At 32.1% G+C, this 24,129-nt stretch overlaps 1 protein-coding gene across 16 annotated transcripts in view; it reads right to left on the minus strand.

Moving 5' to 3' along the window:
• Positions 1-24,129, minus strand: part of BCAS3 (BCAS3 microtubule associated cell migration factor) — a 784,754-nt gene that overhangs the window by 593,251 nt on the left and 167,374 nt on the right. For all 16 annotated transcript variants that reach the window (XM_074262034.1, XM_074262038.1, XM_074262041.1 and 13 more), the window contains exon 8: positions 5,227-5,334. In XM_074262034.1, the coding sequence (XP_074118135.1) occupies positions 5,227-5,334 (108 nt within the window). The remainder of the gene's footprint in view (positions 1-5,226; positions 5,335-24,129) is intronic.

The following is a 24,129-nucleotide window of genomic DNA, read 5'->3' on the forward strand; positions in this document are numbered from 1 at the left end:
GGAAAATGAAAAATTTATAACAAAGCTGCGAAGATCATAAGGGGAGAGGGTTAGGAGGAGAGAAGGAATGAATCAAAAGAAAAAATCTAACATAGAAGACAAATTCTAGCAACTGTTAATGGAAATGTACTTTGTCCTCCCTCAATTCTATTTACCCAAATGGAATTTCCAGTGATTATAATTCTGTGAAATCCATCTTCATTACAAATGGCTAAGTTTAAGAATCAATTGTTCATCATTTTCTAAAAGTGTTTTTCCTGTGACAGCTCAGAGTCAGGGAATTAGAGATCAAATGGATTTATGAAAACCGTCATTAAAACGATTGCTGGATTTCCAAGAGCAAGGACAATAGGGGAAAAAAAAAAACCAAGATAACAGTAGCTAACCAGAATAAATAAATCAACTTTTTACACAAAATAGATGAGAATTCAATCAAAGGGGAGTAATAGTTACATTCATCTCAGAAAATTATTGTGTATTTCAGGCAACTGAAAGTACCATTTTCCTCTAGAGTTTTACAAACAGTTGGGCATTTTGTCTAATTTCATAATTAAGATACTCACAAAGAAATTAAAAAGTAGAAGACTATTCACCATGATTTGTATGACTGAGAGAATAATATAAAGGAAAATAAAATAATGACAACAATAAAATCAACCTATACCAAAACTTGACTAAAACATCAGTTTCAGATAAAAGTCTATCCAGTCAAATGTGTTATAATACAGGAAGATAATTTTAAAAATTTGTTGTTCATTCAAGAACATTAGTGTTCAATTCTTCACTACAAGGAAAAAGAATACCAATAACAATTTTAGTAATGAAATGTGCAAATAGTCTATTCATACTCTGAAAATCAGCTAACGCAGATGGAGCTTATGATTGGTTCAGTTGAAAACATGTTAAAATGACAGATACTTTTTTTACTGGAACCAAATAGTGAACTCATTAAGAACAAGGATTCAAATCTTTGAGAGGGTAAAAGTAAAACACAAAAGAACAATGATAAGTCAAAAAATGAAAAGGTCAAAAAAGATAAAAGGTCATAATCATTTCCAAAATAATTATTTTTAGTAACAGATTAGTTCTAGGAGATATGTTAGTATCCAAAAAGAGTACAACTACTATTTTGTTCTTCACTTGGAAATAACAATGCAAACATCAAGTAGGGAAATAAATAACTGACACTTTACTTACAAAAGTTAGAGTCTATCCAAAAAAAACACCATTTTGTCTTTGCCAACCTTCAATTGAGAATTGATATAACTATCAGAGTGACCAAAATCTAATAAAGGTTTATTTCTCTTTTTAACTTTTTATGGAATATAAAATGATAATGTGGTATCAACAAAATATTCAAAGGCCTGCCTACAAATACATAATTTTTCTTTTTTCCTAGTGACCTTTCATAACTCACTCAAAGCTCTACTACTTGCCTCTCATGAGTTACATGCTCATTAATAACTTGTGGAAATGAACAAGGTGAATAAATATGGTGAACACAGTCAATATAATGCAGAAATAACATTTTGGGTTTGTTTTTTGCCTCCAAATCTGTACTTTTAAAAAACATTAGAGCAGGACCAGTGTTCTCACTTTCTAAGACAGAAAGAAATATATTAAATTTATCTCTAAATAAAGATTTTCCAGTATTTTTTAAATTTTCTCATGAACCATTAAAAAACTGAAAGTAAGGAAAAACCTTTGAATTCAGACCTAACATTCGAGTATTTGTTATATTCTTTTTTTTTTTTAAATGGCTTACATTTATAATGGAACAGTTTGAAATTTTAACAAAATATACTATACTGTACTGTACATAACAAAATGTATCCAAGTTTAAAAAGACCAGAAGTTACAAAACTCAAAGAAAATATTGATTTCCCTTATGATATTATTAAATTATATCAACAAACATTTGTTAACATGCATGTATTATGGATTAAGAACTGTGCAAAAAAGATAAGATCAAAATGGGTCCAAGATTTAGGCATAAAGAACGAAATCATAAATAAATTGGAGGAACATGGCATGGTTTACCTCTTGGACTTGTGGAGGAGGAAGGAGTTTGTGTCCAAGGGAGAACTAGAGACCATTATTGATCACAAAATAGAAAATTTTGATTATGCCAAATTAAAAAGTTTCTGCACAAACAAAACTAATGCAAACAAGATTAGAAGGGAACTAACAAATTGGGAAAACATTTTTACAGTTAAAAGTTCTGATAAAGGCCTCATCTCCAAAATATACAGAGAATTGACTTTAATTTATAAGAAATCAAGCCATTCTCCAATTGATAAATGGTCAAAGGATATGAACAGACAATTTTCAGATGATGAAATTAAAACTATTTCCACCCATATGAAAGGGTGTTCCAAATCACTATTGATCAGAGAAATGCAAATTAAGACAACTATGAGATATCATTACACACCTGTCAGATTGGCTAAGATGACAGGAACAAATAACAATGAATGTTGGAAGGGCTGTGGGAAAACTGGGACACTGATGCATTGTTGGTAGAGTTGTGAAAGAATCTAACCATTCTGGAGAGCAATCTGGAATTATGCCCAAAAAGTTATCAAAATGTGCATACCCTTTGACCCAGCCATACTACTACTGGGCTTATATCCCAAGGAAATACTAAAAAAGGGAAAGGGACCTGTATGTGCCAAAATGTTTGTGGCAGCCCTTTTCATAGTGGCTAGAAACTGGAAAATGAATGGATGTCCATCAATTGGAGAATGGTTGGGTAAATTATGGTATATTAATTTATATGAATGTTATGGAATATTATTTTTCTGTAAGAAATGACCAACAGGAGGAATACAGAGAGGCTTGGAGAGACTTACATCAATTGATGCTGAGTGAAATGAGCAGAACCAGGAGATCACTATACACTTCAACAATAATACTGTATGAGGATGTATTCTGATGGAAGTGGATTTCTTCAACATAGAGAAGAGCTAATCCAATTCCAATTGATCAATGATGGACAGAATCAGCTAAATCCAGAAAAGGAACACTGGGAAATGAATGTAAACTGTGAGCATTGTTTTTTTTTTTTTTTTTTTTTTTTTTTTTTTTTTTTTTTTTTTTTGTTTCTCTTCCCAGATTATTTTTACCTTCGGAATACAATCCTTCCTTTGCAACAACAACAACAAAATTCGGTTCTGCACATATGTATTGTACATAGGATATACTATAAGATATTTAATATGTATGGGAATGCCTGCCATATAGGGGAGAGGGTGGAGGGAAGGAGGGGAAAAATTTGGAACAGAAGGGAGTACAAGGGATAATGTTGCTTAAAAAAAAAAAAAAACAAACCTATGCATATGTACTGTCAAAGAAAATGTTATAATTATAAAAATTAATAAAAAATAAAAAAATAATAAAATAAATTTAAAAAGAAAGAACTGTGCAAACAATGGAGATAAAAGGAAAAAAATTAAAACAGTTAAAAATCCAGATAACTTCATTTTTTTCAAGTATTTTTAAATTATATTAAGTGTATAAGGCCTATGCATGTAATTAATGGAAAGTGTTTTGAGCCTTTGAATGGAAAATCAATGGTAATATAAAGTGCAGTAAATCAGTAGGTAGCTTAACTAGAAAGAGAAGATACCTGAGTGGTAAGGCAGCCCCAAAGGTGAACTATGGCATTATTTTCCATCCCTGGTAAATAGTTCCATAAATGAATAAAATATTCCACTTACAAAGCTTATTTTTTCCAACTTAAAGCCTAACTAAAAGCAAACAAAGTCTGGGATCAAAATGGTTTGAAAGCAGGCAGGGTGTAATTAGCATGCAGAAAGAAGAGAATTATTGATACTAAGAAAAGGCCAATATTGACTCATTTACCAAGATAAGAGGAAGAGAACATTTACTACTGTAGAATTTAAGACTTTTCAATCTGAAGGACATAGTAAAAGTTATATAGGAAATCTTATGAACACTGTAATTGATCATATTCAAGAAAAAAAAAATATTTATTTTAAAAATCTAAATTTAGCTAACATTAGACTGTGACACAATATAGAGGGGGAAAAAATCGTAGTCAGAGGCTTGCAAGATGGTTGTTTAAGTGATATGTTCCTTTAAAACAATATTCTATTCCAGAAATAAAATTTAATTTTATTTAACTTTTTAAATAGTGTTAGGAATTGTGATTTCATTCATGGAGACTGATAATTCCTCCACAATAAAAGAACTGCCTAGAGCATTGAGAAATTTTCACACTAATCAGATGAGTGACTTGAACCCAATTCCTATTCAAAGGCTAATCTCCAGAACTTGTCACATCACCTCTCATAATTTATGCTTTCCGAGGGGAAAGCATTTTTCCTCTTTCTTATTCTTACTTACAAGAAATAATCAATGCTTTCCTTGGTTAAAATGGGTAAATGGATAGGATTTAAACTGGCAAAAAAAATTTTAAGAAGCTGTGAAAGATAATGGAATCCTCTAAATGTCTAATACATTGGGTTATGGATTAAACTGTATGCTATCAATAATCCTTTTCAGTATAAATATATTTGCTAATATGTAAGTTTAACTTCAGTTTTAAAAATATTTGCTTGCATTATTTGTAGATAAGAAGAACCATATTATTGTTCAATTTCCTGGAAGTATGATATCATGCTTGGATGAGAGGCACAACCTCAGGAAATGCCCAGTGGGCCCATGAACCTAAGTGAAAAGTAGACATTTTCCCAAAGAGAAAAAGAACTCTGGGAAGTTAAGTATTGGCCCTAGAAAAGTGAGACAATGGAAGGAAGAAATGGAGGAAAGAAGAAAGGAAGGGAGGGAAGAGTAGAAGGAAGGAGGGAATATTTATTAACTGCTTACCATGTACAAAGTACTATGCTTACTTTTTAAAATATTATCTCAATTGATCTTCAAAATAAGCCTAGGAGGTAGGTAGTATTATTTTCCTTTTATTATAGTTTAGGGAACTGGGGCATAGACCAGAGGATTTGCCTGTGGTCAAATAGTGAGTAACTAGTTGTCAGAGAGGGCATATTTGAACTTGGGCCTTTCAAAGCCCAGGTAGAATACTTGACTTCTATACCAGCTAGACGCCAAAGGACTTGATTTATTTTTCATGATTCTGATTAACAATGAAACTGATAGTACTAGATAAAATTTAAAGACATTACTAGGTTTATACATGCCCCAAAAGATATGTTACATTAGGTTGGAAACAGCTGGAAAAATACATACTGTTTATTGCAATGGAGGTCATAGATGGGTGTCTTGAATTGAATGGACTTCACCATCTCCCCAGTACGAAAGGAATGTAAATCCACACAACAATATGGAGGACTTGTGCTAAAAGGAAGAAAAATTCATTACTATAAAATGAAGACAGAAAGGAAGAGTAAATAGTTATGCACTGGAAATACTGGAGCTTTTACCAAGCCCACAATTAAGCGAATTTTTTTTTAAAAAACCTCAAAACTACCAACAAACTGCATTAATTTCAGGAAAAACTTGAAAGGACAAGCAGGTAGAGAATGGGGTTTATTCCTAGTGATAGGACTAATAATAAAAAACTCTAGATGAAAACTGAATTTATTTCTGATCACAATCTAGATAAGCTGCCATCACACCTATACATGCCCTATGTAGTTTACTGAATTGGGGCTCCACAGTTAAAAGTTTTAAATAAATTTCTGAAATAACTTAAGAAACCTTAATGAAAAAACATTAAATCTATTAGTGATGTTATCACATAAATTATCAATATTAATTGCCATTGGCAATGGAGGGAAAGGAACCATGTATTTTCCATCCTATACCAGCAGATCCCAACTGACAAACACTCAAATCCTCACTGAATTTCAAGTACACATGACTGACAGACATCAGTGAAAGCTGTTTAAGTCCAGAGTTTCTACAATCCTTATGGAAACATATGCCCTTTATTTCTCAATTCAGAACACCTGAGAAGTTAAAAGAAGCTTAAAATTTTTCCTTGTCCAAAAGAGATTTGGAAATTTATTTCTTTTTTTTTTTTTCTTTTTTTCCCTGAGGCTGGGGTTAAGTGACTTGCCCAGGGTCACACAGCTAGGCAGTGTTAAGTGTCTGAAACCATATTTGAACTCGGGTCCTCCTGAATTCAGGGCTGGTGCTCTATCCACTGTGCCACCTAGCTGCCCCGGAAATTTATTTCTTGTGCCCAAGTAACTATCCTACACAGTCTCTAATTTCTCTAGGCATTTTAGGGAAAGCTATGGAATGGAATATGTGTTTAGCAGTCAGGCTTTTTGAAACCAACTTCATCATCATTTCTTACAATATAAAAAACATTCCATGACAATCATATACAACTTGTCCCCAAGGTGATGGCCAATTTCTAATTCTTTGCTACCACCAAAACAAACAAAACAAAATCCTGCCACAATTTTTTTTGTACAAATAAATCCTTTTTCCTTTTCTTTGATCTCAGTAATATTACTGAGCCAAAGGATATGCAAAGGTTTGTAACCCCTTGGACATAGTTCCACATTATTTTCAGAATGGTTGGACCAGTTCACAACTCAATAGTGCATTAGTGTCCCAATATTTCCACATCCCTGTCAGCATTCTTCTTTTCTGTCATGATAGCCACAATAATAGATGTAATGCATCTCAGAGTTATCTTAATATGCACTTGCTTAATCAGTAGTGATTTACAGCATTTTTTATGTGACTACAGATAGCTCATTTCTTTTGACCATTTATCAATTGAGGAATGGGTCTTTTTAGAAATTTGGGTCAGTTGTCTGTTTATATGAAAAATGGGCCTTTATCACTGCAAAATTTCCCCTCAAGTTCCTTTTTTTCCTTATAATTTTAGCTATATTAATTAGAAAGCTTTTTAATTTCATGTTATCAAAATTGTACATTTTATTTTCTATAATGTTCTCTCTTTTGTTTGGTCAAAAACTCTTCCATTATCCATAGATCTGATAGGTACATTTTTCCATCTTTTATTAATTTATTTATGTTATCATTCTTTACATCTAATTCATTTATCCATTTTTACCCTAGCTTGGTATATGATGTAACATGTTAGTCTATACCTAATTTCTGCTTAAATGTTTTCCAACTTTCCCAACAATTTTTGTCAAATGTCAAGTTTTTACTCCAAAATCTTGGATCTTTGAGTTTATCAAACACTATATAACTATGGTCAATTACTACTGTATATTATATACACAATCTACTTCACTGATTTACCCTCTTTTTGCCAGTACCAGAAGAATGTTTGAAGATTACTAATTTGTATTATAGTTCAAAATCTGGAATGCTAGTCAGCATTAACACTTTTTTCATTGATTATCTTGATATTCTTAACCTTTTGTTCTTCCAGATTTATTTTAAAAGCATAAGAAAAGCAAAACAAAATATATTGCAAGTTCCAAACCAACATAAATAAACTTCTAGCATATAATCATTAGCAAACTGGAGCTTGTTCAAATTTGGGATTTTCCCCAAAACCAAGAATCAGTTCTGTGCCTTCCAATTGCAAGCATGTTTTCCAATAGCAGACCAATTTGAGTGAGTAATTTGACCATTTGTGGCTCTTAAGGGATGCATCAGGATGGGCAAGAGGTAATTCTGCAAGAAGTTTGTTTTTCAAAATTCAACTGCTAAGAGATAGTTTCCTTCAGAATGTTTTCAAGCGTGACACACACAAAAATAAACATGCCTCTTCCTATCCATATTTACTTTGTTCATTTATGAAAATTAGCTCTGCTGGTTTAATTGAAAGAAAACTATGTCAAATTTTTATTAGGTACAAAACTTTCTGGTCCTAGAGGACAAATTTTAGAAACCTTGTGAATGAAGTATATTAAAATACTGGTTATTTTTATATAACTAATCATTAAGCTATAAAAACTATAAGCTGAAAAAAAAGTAAAGACAAACAAGACAGATGTTCACTTTTGTATTTTATATAACATTTCAGGATGAGGGGAAATTTCTAAAAAAAAATAGGGCGTTACAAATATCCATACCTTACTAATATAGACTATGATACAAGGCCTGAATCTTATTTTAAATTGGTATACCAATATATTTTTCTATCAGCCATGCCTATAACTCTGATTTCAGGGCTTCTTAAACTTTTTCCACTTATGACCCCTTTTCACCAGAGAAATTTTTACATGATACTGGCTATATAGGTATATAAAGTAGGTATACAAATCAAACATTTACTGATATAAATCATAACTCATGCCTATAAATCTTCTTGTTCCTCTCTGCTTCTCCTACCCACACCTCAAGGTTTTATTTCATGAGGAGCCTCCCTCCAAATGCTTCAATATGCTGCTAGAAATCATCCACTTTATTGCAATGGTTGACAATAAAACAAAGGTCATCCTGGAACTTTTTAGGAATGGGGTTCACTTTTAAATTTTTCAATGAATTTATAAGAATATAATCTGTCTTTTTTCTAAGACTACTGGCAGATGTCACACATGTTACTTAATAAGTGATTTAATCTCAAACCCAAATTTAACTTACAAAATCACTACAAATTCTAGCTAAAGTGGTCCCTTGGCAACATTCAAGTTCCTGTGCTGAGAAGGAATGAGTTAACTATTTGATCAAAGGGTAACATTTTACCCAAGCCAACAAGAAACAACAGACTGTCACCTTCAATTAGCAGCTCATCATGTCACATACTGGAAACTAAAACTCTGATCATTCTGCTGGCAACTATACAATGTCACAACAGTAATGTCAAGCCCCAACCACTCCCCTGCCCCAGAAAGCAGAAAGTAAAACTAGACAAAACAGTTGCTGGGTGAAATTTAGAGGCTAAAAGAAAAGCCTTGGCAGAACCCAAAACTATTTTTATATATGGAAAATATTCTCATTTGCTGGCCTAATAAGGAAAGACAATCTTTTAAAGTAGAGACTTCACAAAGTCACACATTCAGAGGAGAAGCAACATACTCCCTTTCAGAACTGAGTTGCATGCATGCCTGAGATTGGCCCTTTGTTCTCAGTTCCTCTCTGCTCTCTGGATGCCTTATCCCAATCTCTAGGCCTGAACAACACAATGCCAATTTGTTTCTAAGCAGTCCAATGGGAAAATTTTCAATCATGCTCCTTTAAATGAAAGGCTGTCAACCCAGAAAGGCCTATTATGCATATGTTGCAAAATCTGCAGAAGTGTTATTGGGTTTTTTTTCTCTCCCATTACACAGAATATTTATGATATAGAACAGGGCTTCTTAAATTTTTTCCACTTGTGACCTCTTTTCACCAGAGAAATATTTATATGATACTGGCTATATAGGTATATCAAGTAACTATAAAAATCAAACATTTACTGATACAAATCATAATTTCATGACCACCACATTCAACTACAAAATTCATGGGTTTGCAAACCACAGTTTAAGAAGCTAGCATATAGAAGGTACTACAAAACTTGCCCCTTGTACCAGTTTTTAAAATCCCCAAGAGTCAGTAATAAGAATACACACTTTAATAGAATGCAATCTAAATCTACTTTCCACAGAGCAGCTCAGATGAAACGGGTTAATATTTTAAAAGATTTGGGTTTGACATTTACACATAAACTTGTCAATTCACATTAAAAGGAAATCTGACAATTAAGAAAAAAAAAAAAAGGAAATCATGTATTTTCCCCCCTTTAAATTGAAGCATTAAAATGGACCTAAATCTATTGTCAAGTCACCACAGAAATTAGCTGAAGCAATAATCTTTTTACTAGGAAAAACTCTTTGAGTATCTATAATTTGTGGGCAAAGTTAATTAATAATAATTAAATATAGGAATCTACCAATATATGGAAAGTTATCCAGAATTTTTCAGTTTAAATATAAAATAAAACTGATCCAGTTTCTGAATGAATGCCTCTTGTATTGTCCTTTCCTTTGCCAATATAATTTACTTTATATCATATTACAGAATGTGTATATAGGCAATAATTTCTATCAGAACAATCTGTGACTTCCTTTGCATCTGACTTACACTCTAAAATTTGGCAAAAATAAATAAATAAAAAGACATTAAATCTTTACTAGGGAAAGAAAACTTTCATTTTGATCAATTATATTGGCTTATCTACAAAATTTATCAATTGCTGAAGTGAGATGACTGACCCCTTTAAAGAGCTAATTCTTCCTCTAACCCCAACAACCAAAACAAAAAATTCTGCCATTATTGAAATGAAAAGGTTTGATTAATTGTGAACTACAAAAATATATTTTATTTTGCTGATTTCTTGTTAAAACACCTTAGGGGAAAAAAATTAAACTTTTACAAATATAAAACATTAATGTCCCTAACAAAAGAGAGCTCAGAGCCCTGATATTTAAAAAAAAAATCTAACCAACTATCAAATTAAAATCAAAATCCTCTTGTGAAATTAACAAAATTTAAACTGTTCATGGAGAAATAATAAGGGTTATTCTTTAAATTCCAAGTAACACTCATACTTCAATACAGAGAAGGATCTATATGCTCAATGATGTTGCAGGTTTCCTTTTTTCCCCACATCTATTTATCTTATTTTTAATTTATGAAATAAAATAAGCATTTCTATAATATAGTATAATTAAAAACATGATTGGCATGTGAAACTAAAAAGCTATTATACACAACTTGCTATTCCTTACAAATACATAATAAAGTTATCCCTCTGCCTTCCCCTCATTCTACAAATGGCTACAAATGGCTATAATTTGACAAAAATAAATATATATAGATTTATTCTATATAAACTTCCAATTATCAGTTCTTTCTCCATATGTAGATAATACCTTCATATGTCATTTAGAGTTAATTTAGACATTTATAATACTCTAAAGAACTTATTCATTCAATGCTGTTCTCAAAACAATATTGCTATTGCTACGAAAAACAAAATGAGCAGAATTAAGAGAACATCTTATGTGGTAATAAGATGTTCTCTTAATTCTGCTCATTTTGTTTTTCATTATTTCAAGCGAATCTGTCCTTGTTTTTCTAATATCAGCAAGCTTATCATTTTCATCATCATTTCATATCATAACTAGTACATTCACTAATTAATGGGGATTCCTACAATTTCCAGTTCTTCAACACCACAAAGAGAGCTGCTATAAACATTTTAGGAAAAATAGGTTCTTTTCTTTTCCCCTAATCATCTTTGGAAATCAATCTAAAACTAGAATTTCTAGGTCAAAGGGTAATAATTTAAAGGGTAAGTTTAATAATTCTTTGGATGTAATTTCAGAATTCTCTTCAAAATGGTTTGATCAGTTCACAATGCCAATGAACTATTGTTTGATATGTGTCCACATCCCCTCTCCAACATTTGTCACTTTACCCTTCACTCAGTTTAGACAATCTGGCAGGTATAAAATGATATCTCAAAATTATTTTATTTTGCATTTCTCTAATCAATGATGACTGAGTAATTTTTTCCAGATTATTATAAATTGTTTTGATTTCTCAGTTGGGAGATGACTCCTAGTCTTATAGATTCTCCCCCCCAAAAAAAGTTTTGCTTTCCTTCTGATCTTGATAACATTTGTTTTATTTGTACAAAAAGTTCTTAATTTAATGCAATCAAAATTATCCAGGTTATACCTAACTTTTCTCTTTATCTCTTGTTTATCCATAAATTGTTTACTTATCCATAAGTCTGATCATATGCTCCATGTTTTCTTTTTTTTTTTTTTTTTTTTTTTTTTTTTTTTTTTTTTTCCCTTCCTCCCCCAACCCCCTCCCCCTGATGGCAAGCAGTCTTATATATGTTAAATATATTACAGTATAATTTAGATACAATATATGTGTGTAGAACCGAATTTTTTGTTGCACAGGAAGAATTGGATTCAGAAGGTAAAAATAACAGTTTACATTCATTTCCCATTCCTTTTCTGGATGTAGCTGGTTCTGTCCATCATTAATCAATTGGAATTGGATTAGCTCTTCTCTATGTTGAAGAAATCCACTTCCATCAGCATACATCCTCGTACAGTATCATTGTTGAAGTGTATAATGATCTTCTGGTTCTGCTCGTTTCACTCAGCATGAGTTGATGTAAGTCTCTCCAAGCCTCTCTGTATTTCTCCTGTTGGTCATTTCTTATAGAACAGTAATATTCCATAACATTCATATACCATAGTTTACCCAACCATTCTCCAATTGATGGACATCCATTCATCTTCCAGCTTCTAGCCACTATGAAAAGGGCTGCCACAAACATTTTGGCACATACAGGACCCTTTCCCTTCTCTAGTAGTTCCTTGGGGTATAAGCCCAGTAGTAGTATGGCTGGGTCAAAGGGTATGCACATTTTGATAACTTTTTGGGCATAATTCCAGATTGCTCTCCAGAATGGTTGGATTCTTTCACAACTCCACCAACAATGCATCAGTGTCCCAGTTTTCCCACAGCCCCTCCAACATTCATCGTTATTTGTTCCTGTCATTTTAGCCAATCTGACAGGTGTGTAATGATACCTCAGAGTTGTCTTAATTTGCATTTCTCTGATCAATAGTGATTTGGAACACTCTTTCATATGAGTGGAAATAGTTTTAATTTCATCATCTGAAAATTGTCTGTTCATATCCTTTGACCATTTATCAATTGGAGAATGGCTTGATTTCTTATAAATTAAAGTCAATTCTCTGTATATTTTGGAGATGAGGCCTTTATCAGAACCTTTAACTGTAAAAATTTTTTCCCAATTTGTTACTTCCCTTCTAATCTTGTTTGCATTAGTTTTGTTTGTGCAGAAACTTTTGCTCCATGTTTTCTAATTGTCTTCTAATATCTCTCTTTATATTTAGGTCATAAATCTATTTTGATCTTATCTTGGTAAACAGTATAAGACATTGATCTATATCAAGCTGCTGTCATTCTGTTTTCCAGTTTTTCCAACAATTTTTTTTTTTTTACCAAATAATGAATTCTTATCCCAAAACCTTGTCATTATACTTGTCAAATAAAAGATTATATTTATTTGCTGCTGTTAATTATATGTCTACTCTGTTTCATTGAGCTAACTTTCTATTTCTTAGCCAGTATCAGAGAGTTTTGATAATTGTCATCTTATAATATAATTTAAGATCTGGCCCTCCTTCTTTTTTTAACAATTTTTAGTGGTGCAGATTTCAAGGCAATTTATGAAACTCAGAAAAATTATGATTAAGAAGTCAATATACCTTTAAGGCACACTCAGGCCACAAGGAGATTCAAATAGTAAAACAATATATATTAAAAAAAGAAACCTAAAGAAGGATTTAAATAACTAAGGGATATTCAATACACATGGCTGAGCCACAATGAAATCATAAAATGACATTCTATAACAAATTTATTGACATCACAATTAAATCAAAATTATAGATCTAGAAAAAAATTATTGGAAGATACAAATAGTCTAGAATCTAATCTAATCTAAGTCTAGAAATAATGGGGAAAAATTTTGAAATGGTAGGGGAATATTCAGTCCAGATATACCATAAAGCCATAATAACCAAAACTACTTGGTACCAGTTTAAAATGAAAAAAAAAGCAGATGGGCTTGATGTGTTTTGATCCATGGGGTCACAAAAAGTCGGACACAACGGAACACCACCAAACCATACTATTTTGTCCTCCTTGAATGTCTTGAGAGCCAGTTAAGACTGAAATACTTGCCAACACAGGCACTCATGATCTATGGGACTTTAGGTTCTAAGTTTCTTCCTCTGTGAATGAGGGATTTGGAGGAAATAGCCTCTAAGGTCTATTCCTTCTCCTTATCTAGAATCCTATGATGATACTCTTCTTTTTCTCTTCAAAAACCCTTGAATTCATCTGTGTATATACTGAATTATCCCTGGAAATTTTTGGTTTTAAATTTATAACAAAAAGCACACACTGCTTCCATATAATATGCAAATAATAAGTAACTGATTATTTTAATCAATAAGACAATTAAGAACATATTATTTGCCAGACATTCTGCTAAGTGCTACAATACTCCCCCCAAAAAGGCAAAAAATATTCTCTGATTTCAAAAGACTGAGACTACAAAGAATTCAAACAGTGTAGATTCTTAAACAGTTTATAATTTAATCAGAGGAAGTACAGGGGTACTTCCTCTCAGTTCATTTGCAGAGATGAGGAATTTCTGAGTGAAGAACAATGAATAAAGCACTATTCAGATCTTTTCAAGGTACAGATCAGTTTTGTTATTTATATTTTTTTCCTTTAAAAAAAAACTTTGTTATGACAAAAAATTGGATGACAGAGAAGAAAATCTACATGATGTAAAACAATAATTATAAACAAGTATTTTAAAAACAACACATATCTACTCCCAAAACTCCCCAAGCAACCCCCTGCTCCCACCCCCCCCCCAAAAAAAAGAGTCTGGACCTGGGATATTTTAAAATTAATTTTATAATTATAACATTTTTTGACAGTACATATGCATAGGTAATTTTTTACAACATTATCCCTTGTATTCCCTTCTGTTCCAAATTTTTCCCCTCCTTCCCTCCACACTCTCCCCTAGCTGGCAAGCTTTCATACATATTAAATATGTTATAGTATAACCTAGATACAATATATATGTGCAGAACCGAATTTTGTTGTGGTGGTTGTTGTTGTTGCAAAGGAAGAATTGGATTCAGAAGATAAAAATAGCCTAGGGAGAAAAACAAAAAATGCTAACAGTTTACACTCATTTCCCAGTGTTCCTTCTCTGGGTGTAGCTGATTCTGTCCATCATTGATCAATTGGAATTGGATTAGCTCTTCTCTATGTTGAAGATATCCACTTCCATCAGAATACATCCTCATACAGTATCATTGTTGAACTGTATAATGATCTCCTAGTTCTGCTCGTTTCACTCAGCATCAGTTGATGTAAGTCTCTCCAAGACTCTCTGTATTCATCCTGGTCATTTTTTACAGAACAATAATATTCCATAACATTCATATACCATAGTTTACCCAACCATTCTTCAATTGATGGGCATCCATTCATTTTCCAGTTTCTAGCCACTACAAAAAAGGGCTGCCACAAACATTTTGGCACATACAATGGACCTGGGATTTAATTAGTACAGAGAATTCTTGGATAAGGAAATCCCCTTTACCAATGAAAACCCACCTCTTCTCAACAATTTAAGACTATGAATGTTGCTAAGGCAGGGGTGTCAAACAGAACAATTCAACACACCAAAAATGCCACAGGAACCACATTAAAATGAAATTGGGAAATATTTAACAAAATAAAGGAAAATATAATAAAACATAGGTTACATAAATATGCATCTTCTAAGACCATATGTGGCATTCAGGAACCTTTAAATATGACTTAAAATCCCCATTTTATTATAAATTTGATACCTCTGGCCTAGAACAAAGCTTCTTAAAAATGTAGGTAGCTGGATGTATATCTCAAAGAGATCTTAAAGAAAGTGCAAAAGTGTTTTCGGCAGCCCTTTTTATAGTGGCTAGAAACTGGAAATTGAATGGATACCCATCAATTGGAGAATGGCTGAATAAGTTGTAGTATATGAATGTTATGGAATATTATTATTCTGTAAGAAATGACCAGCATGAGAATTTGAGAAAGGTCTGGAGAGACTTACATGAACTGATGCTGAGTGAAATGAGCAGGATCAGAAGATCATTATATACTTCAACAACAAGATCATTAACTATATGATGATCAATTCTGAAGGACATGGTTCTCTTCAACAATGATATGAACCAAATCAGTTCCATTTGTTCAAAAATTTAGAGAACCAGCTACACCCAGCGAAAGAACTAGGAAATTAATGTGAACCACAACATAGCATTTCCACTCCTTCTGTTTTTGTCCACTTGCATTTCTGATTTCCTTCTCAGGTTATTTTTACTTTATGTCTAAGTCCGATTTTTTGTGTGCAACAAATAACTATATGCATATGTATACATATATTGTATTTAACATATACTTTAACACATGTCTGGGTCTACCTGCCATCTAGGGGAGGGGATGGAGGGAAGGAGGGGAAAAGTTGGAATAGAAGGTTTTGCAAGGTCAATGCTGAAAGATTACCTACGCTTATATCTCGTAAATAAAAAGCTAAAAGAAAAATTGTGGGTAGCAACCTCATATGGGGTTGCATAACCGAGTGTGGGAGTTGCAAAATGATTTATTATCAGTACATGTTTGATTTGTATACCAATAATATATAGCTATATATGCTGAATCATGTAAAAATTCCTCAGGCAAAAAGGGATCATGAGTGGAAAAAGTTTAAGATGCCCTGTCCTAGTTGATTTATCCAGAAAATATATGTCAAAGATAAAACGTGAACCCAGGTCTTCCTGATTGTTAGGCCAGATCTCTATCTATTATTTCATACTACTAGTCATTATAAAGAAGGAAGTATAAAATATAAGATAATTTAGGGAAAAAGGATACTAGAGAAGAAAAATATATCTTGAAAGAAAAAAAAGATTTTATGAGATACAAATGAATAAAAACATGATCTGGTAGACAGTCAATGCAAATGCACAAAGACAAGAAACTATATACAAAAATTCAATGGAACTATTAGGAACATTAACAATAGAAATTAAAGAGAAAGAATAGGAACAAAAATTCAAGAATATCAGAAATTTCGAATCTAAAATTACAGCTAATTCCAACTCTTATTCCCATGCATCTATACACAGCAAGCATTAGATTCATTTCTGGGCAGATCAGCCATTGTTGAAATCCTTGCCCAGAATCTGTATTCCTCTGAATTATACGTCCAGTTTTCATTTATTGCTTGAGGCAATTCCCTCATTTTGACAACCCATGCTCTATATACTTACAGTCTTTAAATATGACTTAGATGAGACCAAAGAGACCATTTAGTCCACCTTTTTTAATAGTTATAACATATTCTCTAACCAATCTATTAAGTAGTCATCAAACATCTGCATGAAAACCTCCAATTACAGAAAATAGTCATCACCTAAAGCAGTGCAATTCATCTCAAAATAGCTATAACCATTAAGAATCTCTTGCTTGCAAATGAGGCAAAACTGAGGGGGGAGAGAGAAAAGAAGAAAGAAAGGGAAGGAGAGAGACAGACAGAAACAGAGAAAGAGAGAAAGAGACAGAGAGACAGAAAGGAAGATTTGGGAACCAAAAGATCTATTCCGGGGTCTGTCCTCAGAAAGGGACAACAGGCAAATCACATCAACTCTCTGGACCATGGTTCCCAGAGATTTCTTTGTTATATTTTTTTGCTTTAAAAAAATTTTGTTTGGGTGACAGAGAAAAAAAATCTACATGATGTAAAACAAGATAATCATAAAAAAGTATTTTTAAAACAACACATGTCTACTCCCAACACTCCCCATATGCCCCAGACTGAACTTGATAATGCACCAGACTGCAATTTATACTTTATCATGTCCTCCTGATCCCTTACAACTTTTTAGTTTCCTTTTTTGTGATATTTTCCACTAATAAATGATAAGCTAGTTAGGATGAAGAAACTGTCTTTTTAGAAACCGGAAACAAAGTAAATGTCCATAAATTGGGAAATGGCTAAACCAATCATGGTGCATGAATGTAATAGAATACTATTATGCCAAAGAAATTATGCATACAATACATAAAGAGAAACAAAGATCTACATGAAGTGATGAGTGAAATATACAAAGAAAACAAATATGTATACTAACAACAAGATAAATGGAAAGAATCACACAAAAAAATTGAAAATATATATAACAAAATTATATAGATCAAGCATGACAAGAAAGAAATTAAATGACACTTCAAACCCACACCTCTAATTTCTGGCAAACTACTTTCTAATTTTTCCAGAAATTTTGATCAATTAGGGAATGTTTTCCTGAGTTACTTAGTATTTTGTAGTTTATCAAACACTGAGTTTCTGATTCCTTTGTGAATAAAGCACAGGACTTGAAGGCAGGGTGATCTCACTTCAAATCTGACTGCAAACACATTTAACCTCTGCTTGTCTCAGTTTCCTCAAATATAAAATGGGGATAATAAAAGCAACTACCTCTCAGGGATACTGCAAGGATTAATTAAAGATGGTGCAGTAGATAGATATCCAAGACCTGTATTCATCAAGATTCATCTTCCTGAGTTCAAATATGGGCTCAGACATTTCCTAACTATGGCCCTGGGCATGTCATTTAAGTCACATATTTGCCTCAGTTTTTCCATCTGTAAAATGAACTGGAGAAGGAAATGGCAAACCATTCTATTGCCAAATTTGCCAAAATTCCCAAAACAAGAAACAACAACAACAACAGAGTCATGAAGTGTCAGGTGTGATTGAACAACATTAAATATCCTGTTGGATCTGTTCCATTGTTCAAACTTAGTCATAATGTATTGAGATCTCAATTCAATCATTCACTGTATCATTGGTTCCTTTCATTTTCATATTATCTATAAATTTTTTTAAAAGCTAGTCATTAGCATCATTGATAAAAATGTTGGCAAAGAATCAATCCAATACAATATAGTATCTGGTGTATAAAAGTGCATGAGGGCATATAATTGTTTTCCCAATATACAATGTTATTCTTAGTATAAGGCATTCTCCAGCTACCATTCTTTCAGATGCAGAAGACATAACATAGAATTTCTATGAAGCAAGGCTACCAAAAAAAAAAAAAAAAAAAAAAAGAGCTCCTTATATAGACCCAAATACCACCATCACACTGAACCAACCAAATACAAACACCTCTCACAGACAGTATGTATTTTTATATGCAGGGTGCAAAGGTATTTGGAGAAAAACATTATTATTAAACAGTGTCTAATCACAGAGACTTGGTGATAGATGTAACATAAGTCAACTGGGCACTATTTATAAACAAGACAGAAGTTATATAAGCATAGCTAGATTCAGACTTTCAGGATCTAATTACAAATTTAGGAAAAATCTAGCAGAAGGAGTGAACATTTTCTCTTTTCCCCGTGCTACTAAGAAACAAGCAACTTGGAACAGTAGTACTCCAGAATAGATTGAGGAAACTTCAGTCACCATGATTATCAGGGTACATGAAATGGAATCTAGAGGAATAATCATAATGAAGAAACTGAATTTTATGACCTGAAATATTTGTTCAAAATTTGATAACTCAGATGACATAACTTAGTAGGAAATTGTCAAATGACTTAGCTACAGGCTTTTTATTAATTACACCTTCTTAACCATTATTATTAATACTCACTATAGCTGTGAAACATTATCTTAATATGTCAGTGCCTATAAGTTCACATATTACTTCTATCTCTCCACCCAAAGGCATCATAGTATACTGCACCAGTCTTTGTGTTAAGACAATGCAGGTTCAATATACCAGCTATGCAAGTATGGACAGGATGCTTAATGTCTCAGTATACCGAGGAAATTCTCTAATAAATAAATTACAAAATAGATGCCCATCAACATTCAAGAAAGGATCTTGTGTATTTTCTGAATGAATGAAATCAGAGGATGAGGGGGAAAATGTCTCTCCATCACAAAGTAAAATGAGGACTATCTAAAAACTCATTACTCAGTTATAGAAGATGAAGGCAGCACCATAACAAGTTCTACCTATATTTTAATAAAGATATGCCTCTTTAGAAGATTCTTAACCAAAAAAAATCTAATCAAAAATGGAGGGGCAGCTAAGTGGCACAGTGGGTAGAGCACCAGCCCTGAAGTCAGGAGGACCTGAGTTCAAATCTGATCCCAGACACTTAACACTTCCTAGCTATGTGACCTGGGCAAGTCAGTTAACCCCAATTGTCTCAGCAAAAACAAAAACAAAAGCAAACAAACAAACAAAAAAATGGAAGACCATGTATTAAAAATATGGAAATCATATTAAAATTTAGTAGCTTTATGTCATTTATTATTCTATAATATGAATAATATCACAATGAATAATGATACATTTATTATAATAATTATTTTTTAAAAATTCTTACTTTTGAGCTACTTCAAAAGGATATCAGGTTGCCCTACATAATTATATTTTGCAATGTAAGTTAATTTTTCTACAACACTCTTAGTTCTTTGAAAAGAACCTAAATTAAATTAATCAGCAATTCATCCCATTCTTCTAATTGTGTCTGTCTAATTGCGACACTGTCACTGAAAAGAAAGTAGGATCTGTATATTTCTCCATTTCTTTTGACTTTCACCTATAAGAACATAGATGCTGATCAAGGACCATAGGATCTAGAACAACACTAGAATAAAAAATTTCTACAAAAAGAAAGGAATTCCATGAATGCACAATAATCTCATATTCTTTTATTCTGAATGATTGATTAGAAACAGGATACAAATTGAATGAACTCTGAAAAATAATTCTAATTTCAACTTGTGTCAATTTCAACACAATCAAAAATAAAAGACTCTCAAGGTCAACTTAAAATTATCCATAATAATCTTTAACTCTTATATGCTCATATATAGGTTCTTGATCAAAATTATTCTATAACATAATCAGAGAAATGTTTCCATAAGTTTTTCAGAAATGTCACATATCACCTTAAAGCAATATAAAAAAAGATTTTTATGACTTTGAGTTCCTAAACACAATGCCATTTTTCTTTACACAGATTTTTATTATTTTCATTCATGTTAACAGATTCAACCAAAATTAGGAAAAGCAGAACAAAGTATTTGAGAAAGTGACATTTTCCAAAAATGTGCACATATAAGTGAAACACAAAACAGCAAAGACATTTTAAACCTACCACAAATTGCAAGAAGCATGGAAACATTTATTTTTAAATAGGAAAAAGCTGTACTGAACTTAGACATGTGTTACTAAATCTAATCCTTTAAATATAAGAGGAAAACTTTTGATATAGTGTTATGTTATTTCTATTTGTATTCAGCTTCAGGAGAAGAAAATCCTATTGGCTTCATTCTTTATAAAGTAATTAAAAGTAACTTCAGAGAAAAATGGAAACTTACATATTAAGATCTAAGCTTGTTAATCTTATTAATATTAACTGCAATTTTTCTTCAAAGCCTTAAACAAACACTAGTTAATTAAAATTCACACCACTTGAGATAATGTTATTAAGCATGTTCCCTTATACATAGGGATATGAAGAACAGGAATTTAAGTAAATTGTTCAGGGAAAAAGGAGACATGTGAAAACTCAGGTGTGCTAAGTACCTACTTCTCAGAACATATGTCAAACAGGAGTCCACACCCTAATTCAAAGAGCTGTCAAGATGCTTGGACTACCTCAATCTTCTGTCACTCCACACCCCCCCCCCCAAAAAAAAAAACCCAAAAAACTTTAGAGCACATAATTTAATATAAATAATAAAATTAATAGCTGCAATTAAAATTTTATAGTTCTTTAAGATTTGTAAAGCACTTGTTCCACAACTACTGTATGTAGAAAGTGAAAGTTTTATTATCTTTATTTCACAAAGAAATTTTGACTGTGTATCTAAGTAAATTAACTACTGTCAACTAAGATGGGGAAATTTCCCATAGTCTTCAAACTCCAAAATCAGCACTGCTTCTGTATGTCCTGCTCACCTATTATAATATTAGCTCATATAAACATTAAGGATTTAATCACAAGCAGTTTTTACAACAGAGATAAAAATACTAAATCTAATAAAAACCATTGTGGAATAAGAAAAGATAGGTATGGTATCATAATTGCAATTTAATAGATTATTATGAAAAGAAACATGATGCCCTTAAATCAGAAATCTATGGCACAACCAGGGCCACAACCTACATTTTTGACTCTTAATCCAAAGATTTTTCACATATTAAACCATACATCTAATTAATTCCAAATCACATGGATCTGGCAACTCATAGGTACTGACTAGTTAAAGTCTAGCTTATCTATAGAGACATTAAAATTTATTTATTTCACTGAAAGACAATCAAATCTGGAATGAGTAAACACACGGCTGAGACAGTATGGTACAATGAATATAGCATAACCAATACAATCAGAGGCCCTGAATTCAAATTTTTTCTCTATGTGCATTACCATCTATATGATTTTAGAGAAGTCACTTACCTCTCAAGAACTTCAATGTAACTTATCCAGAAAATTAGAGGATTCAACTATATATAGCTTCTATGGTCCTTTCCAGCTACGGAGCTAAATTCCTATGATATAGTAAATCCAAATTTTCCTAAAAGTCAAAAGTCATTTAAGGAAACTTTTTACACAAAGATTTAATGAATGATTTATTGACTCCCACACATATGTTAAAAATATAATAGTAGAAAGAGGCAGACACATGAAAAAATTCTGGCCTTTTTCACTGTATTCTTTTGGAATCTGATAGGTATGAATTGGTACCACAAATTTGCTTTAATTTTAATTTCTCAAATTATTAGTGATTTAGTACATTTTTTCCCTTGGCTAATAATAGCTCAAATTTATTCCACTGAAAACTGCCTATTCAAAACTGCCTTTGATCATTGTTAACTGGGGAAATCGCTCTTTCTCTTATAAATCTGACTTAAATTGATTTTAAAATATGAACATTATCAGAGAAATATGCTAGAAAAGTTTTTCAAAGTTTTTTTCTTTTGATTTTAGCTCATTTGTTTTGTTTGTGCAAAAACAACAATTTTTGTGTAACCAAAAAAATCTCTATTACATCTTATAAATCTCTTTAGCTTTTCTTTAGTCATGTACAATCCACAAAATTTCTTCCATGTACCTATTCCTTGTATCAAGTATTAAAACTCAAGGAGGCCCCAGGATATCTTTTTTTCTTTCTTTCTTTCTTCTTCTTCTTCTTTTTTTTTTTTTTTGGCTGAGGCAATTGGGGTTAAGTGACTTATCCAGAGTCACACAGCTAGGAAGTATTAAGTGTCTGAGGCCAGATTTGAACTCAGGTTCTCCTGACTTCAGGACTGTCACTATATCCACTGCACCATCTAGCTGCCTCTGGTCTCAGGATATCTTTTGGTATACTGTCTCAGCTCTTTCTCAGTCCCAGAATGCTAGATTGCTATGCACTATAACCCAAGAACCTTCGAATCCCAATCCTCAAGCACCTGTAGATCTCTTTGTCAATCTCCCTAAAGAACCTGGGCTTTAAAAAAAAAAAAAAAAAAAAAAAAGACTCACTGTTACTTTGTATTTTCCTGATCAAAATTCAATTTGATATATTCTCTAGGAGTTTATGGAGGGGTTATTAGAGATAATTCTCTCTGCCATTTCCTAGCACTCAATCCCAAATAGACATCTTAATTATTATAAATTTCAGAAAAAGAAACAAATAGCACAAAAAGGAACTACCAAAGAAAAAATCTTTGGATCCACATGGAATAAGAGGAGAATTCTATCAAACTTTTAAAAAAAGAATTAAAACAAACAAAATAGATATTACCCTCAAAAAATTAAGAAAGACACTACTCTTATATTATAGTCTTACTATTAAAACTGAGATAGGATAAAACATGGAATAAAAGAGTAAGAAGAGTAAGCCAATAACATCAATGAATATAGATTCAAAAATTTTAAATTATATATATTCAAATAGAAAAGAATAATTCATCCAAGTAATTATAAATCCTAATGCCCATGGATATATGCTAGGGATGCAAGAATCATTTCCATTTAGAAAATATGAACATAATTAATCCTATTAAACTATTCCAAATCATATGATTATCTCAATAAATAAAAAGGTCTGACAAAGCACAACATTTGTTTATGCTAAAAGCCTACATGTACTGATTTTTTTAACCTATCTAAATCAGTATGTGCTGATTGGCTAACAACAAAATAAACACAAGCTAGAAAGGCATAACTGAGCACATCCTTTTCATGCTTCACTGCATAAAAGTGGTTTGTCTTGCTATTATCTTTTTTTTAAGCTGCAAAAGGAGGCTTCCTGAGATTTGACCTACCTTATGAGAGTTTCCTCTCAATTTAGTAACTATTAATATCTATCAAATCCTATATATAAGAATGTAAGTATGGATAGCACCCAGAGTACATACATAAATCAACAGTTGTCCTTAAAATAATAATTTAATACTCTCTCCACAAGGGATCAAATTTATCTATTTTGGGAAGAAGAAAGCCAATAGGATATTCAGTGTCAAGAAGCAGCCAAAAAAACAAGGCTAATGC

Source organism: Sminthopsis crassicaudata, chromosome 4 (assembly GCF_048593235.1).
Source record: "Sminthopsis crassicaudata isolate SCR6 chromosome 4, ASM4859323v1, whole genome shotgun sequence".
NCBI lineage: Eukaryota > Metazoa > Chordata > Mammalia > Dasyuromorphia > Dasyuridae > Sminthopsis > Sminthopsis crassicaudata.